Here is a 15,066-nt window from a genome sequence, read left to right as displayed (position 1 = left end):
GGCTCACAGATGTGGAATTGTTCTTTCTAGTGGTTTGCCTATATTAGAGGTAAAACATGTGCTTCTCAGAGATACATTAATGTGAACCCTAAATTTAAAAAAGGAAAATGTGTGTGTCAATGTAATAATGTTTAATTAATTCCTTTACAGGACCGCATCAAAACATGTAAACAAGGACCTTGGTAATCTAGAGGAAAATAAAAAGTTAGAAGAAAACAATCACAAAACAGAAGCCTAAGAGAGAAACTGTTCTTGTTGTTGTCCAGGTAAGTAAGCTGTGTGAGGATTATAGAAATAATTCCCAGTAAAGAATGAAATACCCTATGAGATGACAGGGAAAGCCTTGACAGTAAGATGCTTCATAATTGAGGCTTTTAAAATAGGAAGAGAGCTTTTCAAAAGCAAGCTTTGGTAACTGAGGTGTCTTCAAAAGAATGGAGTCTCAACCATTTCCATATCCTCCAAACAAACAATCATTATCCTCTGAATAATTAAAATCAATTTTGAAATTTTAACATTTATTAGCATTTTGTATTCTAATGTCAAAAATTTTGTTGAGTGCAAAGAAGCTTAATTTTATAAACTGTGTTTTGGTTGGATGAGTGCTGATTCTAATAATTTAAATTTATTTTTAAAAACAATTATGAGAATAATTTTTAAATATAAAAATTTGAATCCAAGGATTTAAGATACTAAAAGTATCAGAGTGTTTATACAGCCATCTTTCAAATCATTTTAATGAAAAGACTAACAAGTTTGTGTATACAAACACACACACACACATACACACACACACAAACACACACATACACACACACACACACACACACATACACACACACACACACACACACACACACACACACACGTTTGCGGTCCCTTGGCCCAGCCTGCGCCCTTTCACAGTCTGGGAGCCCTTGGGGGATGTCTGACTGATGGCTTAGGCCTGCTCCCCATGGGCCTTTTATTACCCTTTTATTACCCACGGGGAGTGGGACTAAGCCATCAGTTGGACATCCCCTGAGGTGGGAGAGGCTCCCACCACCGTCACTGAGCTCACCAGCCGTCAGCCTGGCTTCTGGCTGAGCAGTGTTCCCCCTGTGAGAGTGCACTGACCACCAGGGGGCAGCTCCTGCATTAGCGTCTGCCCCCTGGTGGTCAGTGCATGTCATAGCGACTGGTCTTTCCACCGTTTGGTCAATTTGCATATTACCCTTTTATTATATAGGAGGTGTATGTATATATGTGTCTATATATGCACCTATACATATATGTGTGTATAATATATATACACTTGTTATGTGTATTGCATATATTTTATGTAATTTATATGAGTGTGATTCTTTTAAGGTAAGTCATTTGGGCACATTATTTTGTGTGTCCTTGAGTGAGAATAACTTACTGCAGCTGACTCACTGAAGTTAAAATCCCCAACAACCACAGTAAAACTTTGCTTCATTATACATAAGCCATAGTCACAATTTGAGTATGTCACCCAAATTAATCCCATAGAGAAGATATGGGGCATGGGAAAGAATTGTAATTGGGAGGATGCATACAGGAAAGAAAAATAGAATAATTTAGGTAAGACACTTAAAATCTGAAAACCAGGACCTCAGACTGATTGGGAGAAAGAACTGGATTCTTTCCCCTTGTTGTTTGCCTTTCGTTGGAAGCAAGGCAGGCAGCATTTCCACCTGTGGTGTGTGGGTTTTTTTTCTGCTTCTCTAGGGTTCATTCCTCCATCTTCCATAAACATAGATTTTTACCTACTGTTATCTTCAAAATTGGATAGAGTAAATCCTCAAAGGAAAATTGAGCTTGAAGACAAAGCCCACAAAAGAGTGTGATTTGAAGGGATAAGTGAATTTTTTAAACAGAATGAAATGTTTTCCTGAAAGCCTTTATGCTCTTCACATGAATTAAGCAATTTTCATAAAAATAAAGACACTCACCTATTCCAAAAAAAATATTTGCAGAAGGGGCATAGCAATGCCTGGCATTACAGATGGGCTCAGGAACAATGGAGTTTTATGAAAGTCTCCTATAAAGTAATTCCTGTCACTTTTAGTACAAAGCATCTGTTGATGGTGAAAAATGATTGCTACGGTAACTTACTAAATTATGTTCTTTTTTTCATTATTTCAGAGAAAAAAAACTATATAGGCCAATTGAAGCATGAACGTGGATTGTATTTAAGACATATACAAAGACATTGACAGCAATTCATGGTTCAAATATTAAGCAGTTCATTTTACCAAGCTGTCACAGGATCTTAGAGAATTATCTCAAGTCAAACAATGAAATGAAATTGCAAACAATAACAACAAGTTTTGGTAGCCATGATGATAGGTCATATGTTGTGTTTGGTTTGATTTTTTTTTTTTTCTGTAAATGTCTGCACTGAGGATTTCCTTTTGGTTTGCCTTTTATGTAAATTTTTTACGTAGCTATTTTTATACACTGTAAGCTTTGTTCTGGGAGTTGCTGTTAATCTGATGTATAATGTAATGTTTTTATTTCAATTGTTTATATGGATAATCTGAGCAGGTACATTTCTGATTCTGATTGCTATCAGTAATACCCCTAAACTTTTTCACAAGCCCCTAACTCCCAAAGGTGGCAGCTTGTGAGGACTGGAAACACGCACATTGCCCAATTCCAAAACTGTGGTTTTATCCTGGGGCGGGGGGGCGCAGAGTCAGATTGATAAACCCTGGATGAGCTGATTCTGCGTATGCACCACCAGCTGGCTCTCAGAAGGAAATCTCACATGCATATGGACGCACATACATAATAACGGTACTCCCAAACTGACAATTTTGCCTATACTGAAAAAAAAAATTACAGAATTTGGGTAGCACTTTAGAGACATCTGCTAGTAAATTATTTTCTGTCAGAAGAAAGGAAAAAAAAAAACACAATGTGTGAGAGACGGTTTGGAAAAATCATGGATAACATTTCCATTTTCATAGATCAGAATGTAAATCACTGTACTTAAAAATTGGTGTTAAATCCTTTGGGTTATCCACTGCCTTAAAATTATGCCCATTTCCTTTTTAAAAAGATAACAGTCAGAATTGGAGATTTTTAACAGTGGTCATTATCAAAGCTGTGTTATTTTCCACAGAATATAGAATATATATTTTTTTCGTGTGTGTTTTTGTTAACTATGCTACGGATATTGAATGCACCTTGAGATAATTTAGTGTTTTTAACTGGTACATAATTTATCAAGCAGTACATAAAAGTGTAATAATAAAATGTCTATGTATCTTTAGTTACATTCAAATTTGTAACTTTATAAGCGTGTTTTATGCTTGAGGAACTTTATAGGGTGGTAGTATAAATGGAAACTTTTTGAAGTAGACTGGATATGGGCCAGTAGCTACTTGTGACTAGACTTTTAAACTTTGCTCCTTCAAGCAGAAGCCTGGATTCTGGGAGAACACTGCACAGCCATTTTTGTCCCAGGATTTACATAACTTTATAGAAAAAGAAAATGAACATCAGATTCCCAGGTATAGAACTGTGTTCTTGGGAGAGAGGAAAACTGGTGTTTGTTTTTTAGATTGATGGAATAAAAATTATGAAGGCAATGAAAAATAAATTGAAGATGGATATTAGGAATAACATTTTGCCACTTCTGCATTATTTAGAAACACATGCTGTTGTACATTTGTAAACCATTTACTATCTGGGCAATAGTATCTAAGTTTAATAAAAGCTTCCTGTAGTGCATTGGTATGAATTAAATACATAAAATATCTTATTAGAATCAAAGCTGTGTAAAATATTATGGGAGGGGGGAGAAAACATGTTATTTTGCCTCTAAACTTTCATTTATTGAAGTTTTATTTGGCAGGAAAAAATTGAATCTTGGTCAATATTTAAACCAAAGTGAAAGGGGAAAAACCAAAGTTATTTGTTCTGCATGGCAAAGCCATTCTGTTATCTCTCTGTAAATACTGTGATTTCTCTGTTTTCTCTTTTCTTTAGAATTTTGTTAAAGAAATTCTAAAATTTTTAAACACCTGCTTTCCACAATAAACCATGAACACTAAAATGAAATCCCTTTCATATAAATGCTTTTTCTTTTGGTGTGGGAGATCAAAGGTTCAAAGTCTAACTCCTAGGGTATATCTGCAGAAAGAAGCAATGCTACGATAGAAAGAGAGGGTTATGCTACAGTTATTTCTTGGCTTTCATTTGCTGTCCGAAATGAAAACAGGTGTTGGAACCTAGAGAGCAGAACATTCACAGCACAGAGCTCTGGACGGAAAGCAGAAAGTTTGCCGGGAAACGGGAGGCAACATTAGAACTATTGAATCCATGCCCGGATGAAAAGGAAAGATTATTTGTGTAACGGCAGAGATGTGCACAGTGAGGCTGGGAAGGAAGATCGTGCACAATCCTCAACTTCCGAGGTTGCGTCTCTTCAGTTTACTACTAACTCTTCGGCAACAGGAGACAGGTTTCGCCAGTTCAAGTTTCACTTCCAATCTTTGATTATAGGAAATGTATGTGGAAATGGATTAACACACCCGTCTATGCCTAAAAGATAATAAAACTGAAATATGTCTTCACACATCTCTCACAGCTGTCTGCCTCTTGTCTAAACTAGGATGTTTATGTATAGAAAATAGTTGTCTTTATTAAACAGTAGAAAACTCATTGTGACTCTTCATCTCTCTGGAGAGGGAATTCAGCAAGATGAAATTGTCTACACCTTCCTATTCTGCCACCTTAACCAGTCCTAGATTTTACCTAAAATTGGTTCTATAACGTATGTGTCTCTATCTTCAGTGATAGGATCATACTTATTGTGGGTGTCCCACGTGACTGTCCTAGGAATATAATTAAGAGGAATTGTCCTATTTCTTTATGTCTACTATTAACACACCATTCAGTTTACCATTGGAAATTACTGAGGCATGAACTTTCATAGCAATTCTTTACCTTTAAAATAAGGTAAAGTCAGCTGTGAACATCAGAGAAAAAAAAATAGTTATTGAGCCCATACTTTGTGCTAGGGCCAACCATACATTATCTTATTTAACCCTTACTAGTTGCAAATAGTATTAAATATCCTCCCATTTAATAGCTGAAATCTAAGGTTTAGAGAGGTTCCATAAGTCCCAAGTGCATTTAGCTTCTAAGTAGGTAAGTTGATATAAAAACCAGATCTGATTCTAAAGGCCATGCTTGCCCCAATCTACTATAGTTTCCAAACTTCTTTAATCAAGAAATCCTTTTTTATAATATGTAAAATTGGAAAATATTAATTGACACATGAACTGGTTATACCATCTATAAAGAATAGAATAGGCCAATATTATATAACTAGAGGCCCGATGCACGAAATTCGTGCAAGAGTAGGCCTTCCTTTCCCCGGCTGCCAGCACCGGCTTCCCTCCAGCACCAGGACCTGGGCTTCCCTCCAGCCACCAGCTTCATCCGGAAGGTTGTCCGGAAGGACATCCAGTCTAATTAGCATATTATGCTTTTATTATTATAGATTTTCCAGCTGAGTTTGAATGATCAGATATTTTATTAGACATTATATGTATAATTACATGTGTTTATTTAAAACACATGTTTAAAAATGTGATGTGCATATATATGTGAGACATTTTAAACATGCATGTTGCTGTCATACATCAAGTACCTCTAATGAGACCAGCACTGTATTAATGTGTTATTTACACTTTCACTTGAATGTATTCAACATCCTGTCACAGGAAGCGCTATCTCCATGTCACAGATCAAGACAATGTAAATAACTTTATCTACAATCAGAGACATGAGAGGTGGGTAAGCATAGACCTATGATCAAAATGCCAAAGTCCAGGTTCTATTCACTACATTGCTTGCCTTCCCTGTTATAAGAACATACATCTGTCTATGCTTGGGAAGATGACCAAGAGGAAAGATTTGCATTGAATAACTTATCTGATCCCCTTAGCAACATGTCATTCATATTTAAAGAAAGACATGACAACCACTTTGAAAACAAATTATTATATAAGTATTAGTGTTTTGCCCCATTTTCCTTATTTAGAAAGGAATTCCTTGAATACATACAAAATATTTGTCAAATAGGAATCAGCTGTAGGGTGAACATATTCATGGCACTTTGATGTGAGGCATTCATGGGTGTTACAGTTACAATAGCACATACTAGACCCAACAGTTGCAGTGAAATTTGTATGAATAAACCTAATTGCATAAACTCTATAATATCAGGAAATAAATGAGGGCGTCAACATAATTGATGCTCAAAATAAATTATTAGATTTTTGAGAAAACTTGTATATTCAGAGAACAGAGATTGTGGTCTCCAAAAGGTACAGCACTTGACAATCTGTGCCTTTGGAAATTGACAGCAACTCGGTATAGACTATGTGTAAGGGAATCAAAATTAAATACCAACTTCCCATAAATATTTTCTTTCTGATCATATCTTCCCAGGTGGGCCAGGATAAATGGAGCTTCAATTAACAATTTAAATTGATGGTTGACTCACATATGATCTGAGATGTTCACTTCCACAGAAATAACAATTAAAATTTGGGCAACCCTATATTATTCTTTGAATTCTCATCAGTAAGAAATAATATGTAGTGAAATATTAGTGAAATAAGATGAAGTTATTGCTTGAAAGTAAATTCACAACCCTCTCCCTGGATGGCCTATTAAGGAAATAGAATACTAGTATTTCTGTTCAGAAAATGTTTATGTCTAAGTATTAGAGTCATCCCTTGGAAACTAAATTGTTATTAAAACCCAATTTATCCAGAAATTCTTGGCTTCTACATTGTTGACAATAACAATTAAGTTCCTTTTTCTTAGCTTGATTAGAATTGTCCACCAAAAGCTTTAAAATAGACTTTGTATTGAGAGACAAAGATATATCACCTATTGTTGAATCTGATTCCAAGAGGAAAGTTTATTGTTTTAAACGTTTGCAGGTTCATGTACAGGAGTCATATTCTGTGAGTTTTCTTAATTTGGAGAGCTTGTTTTTCATATATAACAGTTGCACACAAGCTGTTTAAAAGATAATGAATTTTTGGTCATATTGGCAAAACCACAAAAACAACCCATAGACCTTCCCCCACATTCCTAACTGATAATCTATTAAGATTCCTATAGTGACTTTGTTACTCTCACATTCTTTTGAGTTATTTTTCTTAAATGTAATAAAATATTTAATAATTATTAAAATAAAAATTTGTACTTCATAGTTATCATGACAGGATTCGGATTTTCTGTTGTCATGATGATAACGGCAATGTATGGAATCAGTGTTCAGTTCAAAGGTTGTGCAGATTGATAAATATTAATGCTGTTGTTTTTGTGGTATTTCTGCAACAAAAATGGAGTTGAATTGACATTAATACCATCAACATCAGTACCCAGTGACTCTCGGCATTGTACTGAAGTGGAACTGGCGCTGAGGCAGATTTTGTTGGTCCATCTTCATCATTCCCCCTCTTTTAAAATTATTTTTCTAAGCATTTGATCCAATGAGAAAATCATATGGTTGGGAGCAAAGTCAAATGGACTTTACCAAAATAGGGTTGTTTTTTTGTTTTTTGTTTTTTTTTTTATCTTTATTGTAGAGAGTATTACAGATGTACCAGAGTGGAGCAGGAGAGGGTTAGAAAGTTGGATAAGCACAGGAAGCTGTTCAGTTACGATTTGGTTCTGCATGTCAGCTCGAGTTTCCAGATATAAAGCACATATATTTGCAATTGCAGTTAACTGAGCTTCTGCTAAAAGATGACTTTAAGGGAGGAAGCATGTCAGCAACAGTTCACACAGTTTTTGATTTTGTCTTTGGCTCATCTTTTCTTCCTAGACAAGACTACTACCACAATACCTCAGCACAGGCCTTTTCTTCATATCCCCCTGTGTGTTTCAGAAGATGCTTCCTAAAGCCAAGTGCTTTTGCAAAAAGAATCCTATTCCTGTTTTACTCATGGGCCATTTTTTGCATTAAATGCCCTAATTCTTTTTGTTTTGTTTTTTTAATATATTTTATTGATTTCAGAGAGGAAGGGAGAGGGAGAGAGAAAGAAACATCAATGATGAGAGAGAATCATTGATTGGCTGCCTCCCGCACACCCCACACTAGGGATCAAGCCTACAACCCGGGCATGTGCCCTGACCAAGAATTGAACCATGACCTCTTGGTTCATAGTGACACTCAACCACTGAGCCACACCAGCCAGGCATTAAATTCCCTAATTCTTTACCTTTACCTGTCTCCATACCCTTTGTATGTGACTTTGCAATTCTTCCCACAAAAGGACCAGAGAATGTTTTTCCACTCTTTGACACTAGATTCATCCATATGATTCACTTTATCCAATAAAATCATGTGGAAGTGATAGTTTTTCAGTTCTGAGTCTAGGCCTCAAGCAGCATACCATATTTCTTCTTGACTTCTTGTACTTCTCTGATCACCATGGGAAGGACAAGCTGAGACCAGCCTGTTCATGCCAAGATGGAGTTAAAGACACGGAGCAGATTCGCACCAGGTAAGGTGCCTCAGACAAACCCAGAGTATGGCAGGGCAAGCTCAGCCAAGATCACTGGAGCCCAATCTGCATCAGCTGTCAGTCAGATCCACCTGGGCTACAATAATAAAGGAGTGTTTTAAACCACTAAGTTTTGAGATTGTTGTTATGCAACAATAGCTAGCTGGCACACTTCTTCAAGGGTAACAACTTCCTGATTGGCTAATTAGGTCAGGATAATACAAAAAATAGTAGAATCCCAGTGCACAGAATTTGTGTACTGGTAGGGCCCCTAGCAGTTGCTGGATGCCGGCCAGGTAACTCCCTCCCTTCCCCTGGCCACCTGCCCCCCGCCACTGCCGCTGGTTGCCTCTGTGGGGCCTGATCACCCCACCGATTGCCCTGCTGCCGCCCAGCTCCCAGGTGCTGAGGGAGCCAGGTGGCAGGCCCTGCTCCCCCAGCACCTGGGAGCCCAGCAGTGGCAGGACGATCAGATCAGCAAGGCAATCAGCCCCTGCCCAGCGACCAGTGGCTCGCACCCACCTTGGCCTGGCGCCCCCCACTCACCTGCTCCACCATCCCACCCCAATCCCTCTTTTATCAGGGCCCACCGGAGCCTGCAGCGCCTCCACTGCTGCCCACTGCCAGTGCTGCTACACCAACACCAGCCATGTTCTGCTCCACCCCCTGGTGGTCAGTGCACGTCATAGCAAGAGGTCGAACACCTGGCAGAACTCCTGGTAGAGGGGACAATTTGTATATTAGGCTTTTATTATATAGGATTTCTTTCACACAAAAATAATTGGGCATACTTTATTAAAGCTGTAATGACTAAACTTTTGTGCCTTTGAAATATTCCCCTCTTCCCTGACTTTCTGGGAAAGTCACTGCCCAGGAGCCCCTACCCCTCTATATGTATTAAATATACTTTGGCATCAACACATAGGGATTGTTTGTAGTGATGCCAGGTAGCTGTTTAGAGATGTTTCTTGAGCATATAGATCACATACACATCTCCTGGCAGTCTGGGCACATTATGAGTTCTGTCTGGCACTGGTCCCTATTTGTCCTTTCTCATTGTTCTGAAAGTTCAGCATTTATGACAGGTTTATATAATTGCTCTCTCTGTATGTCCACATAATTACATGCCAATACCTTTCCTCAAATTAGAAATTACATTCAGGCTAGATATTCTGCTGACACCACATTCCTCACCAAATGTCAGAGTCCCTTAAAAATATTCTCAGCTCAAAAGGCCTAATTAGATTTTCAGCTATTCATGTCATCGGTCATTGGGACGATCACGCAAATCAACAAGCTCTCAGGTATCCAGGTACTAACCAAATGGGAACATCCTAAAAGAAATAAAAATTGTTCTAACTGCATTTATTAACCTTTTCCTTGTGTTTTCACATTTCAGGCTTATAAAACTCAGCAGGAAGTTTCAGTGTAAAAATAGGGAAATATGGACAGGGCTATTTAAATACGAAACAATTAGAAAGGAGTTATTAAACAAACCTGCACATACATACACCCTCAGCAAATTTTCCTGCAAGCTCTGCAGATTCTCACTGTCCACGACATCTTGGACGAAGAGATGGTGACAATGGTGTGAGGGTAGACGTGGGCACTTCATTTCTGTGTCCACCAAATGGCACTAGGCCTTCTTGAGGGACAGATGTGCTTATTGGTTTAATGGAAAAAAAAATGACAGTCTTTAGAAATAGATTTTGAATGGACTTCTAAAAGGATGGGGATCTGCAATTCATTAGTAGTGAGGCTTTGAGCATAACTCCTGAGCCTCAGTTACCTCATCTGTAAAATGGCCGCAGAACTAATTACATAAGATCTTCTCCTGAACAGAATAAAATGCACAAGTTAAAGAGAAAATTACTCTGGCTCCCACTGTTTAGTAAATTGCAGATTACTAAATTGCAGGGCGGGGGTAATCCAATTCATCAGAGTATAGTTTACAAACATGGAGGCAGTGAGCAAAGAAACAGGTATGTGTGTTTTTTTTAATATGAAAACTATAAGCAGTATATTTTCCCACAATGGGAAAGTGAAGTCTTTGAGAACTGCTGACTCGATGGTGGTATTTGGCCTAATAGATTAGTCCTGGGGCAAATGCTGGCCTAGCTGTTGGTGGTTATTCCTGAAAGCAGTCTTATCCACAAATGTGAAATGATTCTTCTTTTTGGCCTATGTCAGCTCTGTGCTGCTCTCAGCAGGCCACTGGCAATATCCAGGTTTGAAACGTCAAAGAGATCACAGTGCCTGCTCTATAGTGAGTAGGTGCTCGATGTAGGTGTGTCTATCTTACATTGTCCTTGTCTACTACCCTTAGCAGCAATGTGGATGTAGGTGACCCCGTACAGCTAAAACGGATTGAGTAATCTTCGTGGTGACATCACCTCTTCCAATTCAATCAGGTTAATTACTTGCTTCCTTTGTATATTAGTCTATTTCAACTGGTTTGCTATGTTTGAGAAAAATAATAATAACAAGATAATTAAAGGAGACAACTTTGAATATCCGGAAGCTGAAGGGGAGAAAGGAAACAGTCACACCTCATTTCTGTGCCCACATCTTAGAACAAACTGGAAAAAGGAAAGCCTCCCTCGGAATTAACATTGAATTCTTGATTAATATCTTGGATGGACACTCTTACTGAATTGAGACTAAGTTTGGTGATTTCAAGTAACAAGGGAATTGTCCACTTTCTCCCAGGAACCAAAAGTTCCCGAGTCCTTCCCAAGTTCCTATCCAAGGAGAAGGCACTTAAGATTCTCTTCATTGGGGTATCTGATTCTTTAGACGGAAATCACTGAATAAACAATGCAGCAATCAACACCAGGGCTAACTTCGCCTCATTATTGCGTGTATACCTAGACTAAACAAAGGAAAAATGATTGTCTGCACTATGGAGTACCAGTCAGTTAGGCTGCTGAAAGTAACTAGGAGATTGTAGATAAGAAGTATATTATTGGTAATTTCTTTCTTACCATTCCTTCCACTTTTCTCCTCTTACGAATCTCTTACACACTCATCAAATACAGGATGAGTCAAATTATCTCATCACCATTACAACTAATGAGATGAGCTTTCTATTGTTCACAATTACAAATTCAATTTTGTTAACAAATCCATCTTCCGTTGTGCCCTGGCAGAAAACTTTGTAGACAGTCTTATAGAATTCTCGCAATTACTGCCAGTGATAGTGGATTTAAAGGATTTGAGGTCATCGATCTAAATTAATGTCTGGTCTGATTAGAAAGCAAATCGCAATGCAATTCATTCTTTAAAGGCTCTTCTCCAGAATTAAACTAACACGTGGTTAGAGTATCTTTTTCCTGAATTTCCTCTGTATCTCAGGCAGCTGATAATTAGCATGCAAGGACAATCATTTTGAATTCAAAATTTAATACTTTTGACAGGCTCCTCCCTTGCCAGCTAGCAATTTTAATCCCTTTATTATTAACTTAATTAAGGCAAACTACTATATGTGACTGTGAAGGAACAGAGGCCAATCCAAGTTAGCATGCTGATTTATTTAACTTTAAATTGCTAAAAACGATATGCTCTTTAGCCTGTGATAGCAAGCAAAGGAAAAATATTTCCTGTACAAAATAATAGATTTGTTCCTATATGAAGAATCCAGAGAAATATTCATATTCAAATTTAAAATGGCTGTTTGTGTTGGGGGAGGATGTGTGCTTTTGTGGATTTAAAGGAAAAACAAAATCCGTAACACATATAAATGACATCACAGCACCTCCAAAGACAACTTAGTTAACCAAGAAGTCTGTGCTAAATGAGGGGGTTACCTGGGCTGCACACAATACCTTAGAGAAATATAACCAAGATAATTTCACAAACCTCATTTATGTTTCATTTTCATGCTGTTGCTCTTTTTGCATTTCACTGATCATATTAGGCAGAAGTTTTTCTTCTTCACCTTGAAAAGAATGCATGATATTTTATAGAAGAGAGCTCCATCTGTATTTTTATTTTAAAGTGTAATAGACACAAACAAAGCCATTTGTACACACAATTTATTCATGTAACATGGAAATAAAGAATTTGAAGGTTAGAAAAGTAATTTCTGAAGAGCCTAAATTAATAGTAGGAAAAATACATTTTTATTTCAACTTTGTCTGAAATACTTTCCTCCTTTCCCTGAGATATTCCACTTATTTAAACTGTCTTTCTTTTTCTCTGCCGTCATCAAATGCTCCTCTTTCTTTAAGACTAGAATCAAGTTGCATAAAATTGTGATCCTTATTTTATTTTCTAATGAATTCCCAGCACCTATGCTAGTGTGTACTTCAGAAAAGACACACCAAATATGTGTAGGAAAGAAGGCCAGGAGGATGGCAGTGATTTGGGGTTTTTTGGTGAGCAGGGTACAAGAGTGATTTCTTTCCTGGGTTCTTGTCTAGATGGATTTGAAGAATGAAGCCACGGACAAAGGATGGTGGATGAGAAGTACAGAAACTTTATTGCAAGCAGATTCTATCTCTATCTCTAAACCAGATTCTAATTCTAATACTCTGTCTCTTCTGCTAAGGAGAGAAAGAGGGGCCCCCTAAAGAGGGTGGCCACTGCTCTCTTTATCTTGAGGTATTATATACCCTGGAGACCCTTTCTCTTAATCATTGGCCACTCTGCTACATAGTACCAGTTTCAAAGGCCAAAGCCCAGGAGGTGCCCCCCTCTTTCCCCTTATTTTACAACATTCCTATATCCTCTGTGAAAATGTTTCCTCCCGCCACCCCATATCCTGTGACTTTTTTTTAAATCTCCCGTGAATGTATGTCTTTCTCCCCCCTTATCCTGTGACATTTCTCTGTCCTTCATATATCCATCTTATCTGTTCAGGTTGGAGTTGCTTTTGATCTACCTTATGGCTTTCTCCCAGTTGTCCTGGCCAGAGATGTTTTATTACCCCTCATGGGTCTCCAAGTGGCTCAGGTCAGGGCTGCTTTTGATCTAACTTATGGCTGCTTTAATTGTTCAGGCCAAGATGCCTCTATCCTCTCTAGACCCCCTTCCTTCCTGTCTGCCTGATTAAGGTAGCTAGCTAACCCTTATCAGTAGGGAAAGAGGGGAAAAGATGGCCACTGGACACACAGTAAATAATTGAAGAGGATTTAAACCCAGGCAGTCTACCAGCAAGCTATTAGAATTAGATTCTATTTCCACAAGGTCATGATGCTTAAGTGAATCTTATTTTTAACTACCATATTTAACAACCCTAAAGCCTGCATTTTTCTTTCTCACATTTTAACATCTCATAATTAAGATAGAAGTTATGGTCAATGACACCTTACTTTACCTGACAGCAATCATGATAGTTGTCATTTTATAGGAAAACTAGAGGCCTGGTGCATGAAATTTGTGCACAGGGTGGGGGTAGGGGGTCCCTCAGCCCTGCCTGCACCCTCTTGCAATCCAGAAACCCTCAAGGAATGTCTGATTGACAGTTTAGGCCCAATCTCTGTTGGACATCCCTCTCGCAATGAGGGACCACTGGCTCCTAACTGCTTGCCTGCCTGCCTGCCTGTCTGATCACCCCTAATCCCTTTGACAGCCTGCCTTATCTCCCCTAACCACTGGCCTGCCTGCCTGATCACCCCTAACTGCCTCTACCTGTCTGCCTGATCACCCCTAACTGCCTCTACCTGTCTGCCTGATCTCTCCTAACTGCTCACCTGCCTGCCTGATCACCCCTAACTGCCTCTGCCTTGGCCCCTGCACCTGAAACCCAGGCTTCCCTCCCTCTGGCCGGCCCCAGGCACCCAGGACCCGGCCAGCTTCCCCTGGGCTGGCCGCAGGCAACTGGGACTATGGGTGGCTTCCCCTGGGCCAGGTCCCCGCTTTGTAAAAAATGATGTCCTGAATGACGTCCGGAAGACATCCAGTCTATTCAGTCTAATTAGCATATTAACCTTTTATTAGTATAGATATGAAAAGCTCCAGCATTGAAAGTTGCAAAATTAAATTTTGGTACATTGGAGAAAAATCAGAAGTACTCCTTTAACTTTCATTATAATAAACAATTTCAGGGAGAGGTGGGAAGGGCTTGGATTTAATGGGCTGAGTAAGTTCCAAATGGTATTCACAGGTAAACTACCTCTATATATTTTCAAAACTGACTTAGGAGCCCAGCACCAATGGACTTTAATTATATTCTGGCTCTCAGGGGCACAAAGAAAAAGGTATGAATAAACATAAACCTTGAATTGAAAAGCAATGTAGAACAAGTCACACTCCGAATGCTAAGAAATTTTAGGAATTCTTAGCCAATTTCATTTGATAATTGTTGATTTTCTGTATGATAATGGTGATACATATTCTAAAATGAATGTCTTAGTAATACTATTGAAATTTATTTATTAGGCAGCAAATAAAAATTCTAAATGATAAAACATTATGCCATAAGTCAGTTGACAGCATTTTTTTCTTAATACATAAAATAATTGAGTCTTGCAATTGTTGGCACTTTGGATCAATAAAATGTAGTATATGATAAATAAAA

At 38.3% G+C, this 15,066-nt stretch overlaps 1 protein-coding gene across 1 annotated transcript in view; it reads left to right on the top strand.

The window, feature by feature from the left end:
• The window catches only part of ALCAM (activated leukocyte cell adhesion molecule), a 214,427-nt gene extending 209,753 nt beyond the window's left edge, over window positions 1-4,674 (top strand). The window contains exons 15-16 of the mRNA XM_008158564.3: window positions 151-266; window positions 2,149-4,674. Coding sequence (XP_008156786.2) covers window positions 151-238 — 88 coding nt within the window. The 3' untranslated portion in view covers window positions 239-266; window positions 2,149-4,674. The remainder of the gene's footprint in view (window positions 1-150; window positions 267-2,148) is intronic.
• The last annotated feature ends 10,392 nt before the right edge of the window (window positions 4,675-15,066 follow it).

This window comes from Eptesicus fuscus, chromosome 3 (assembly GCF_027574615.1).
Source record: "Eptesicus fuscus isolate TK198812 chromosome 3, DD_ASM_mEF_20220401, whole genome shotgun sequence".
NCBI classification, from domain to species: Eukaryota; Metazoa; Chordata; class Mammalia; order Chiroptera; family Vespertilionidae; genus Eptesicus; species Eptesicus fuscus.
Note: the sequence above shows the minus strand (reverse complement) of the source record. Positions and strands in the feature narration are given on the sequence as shown.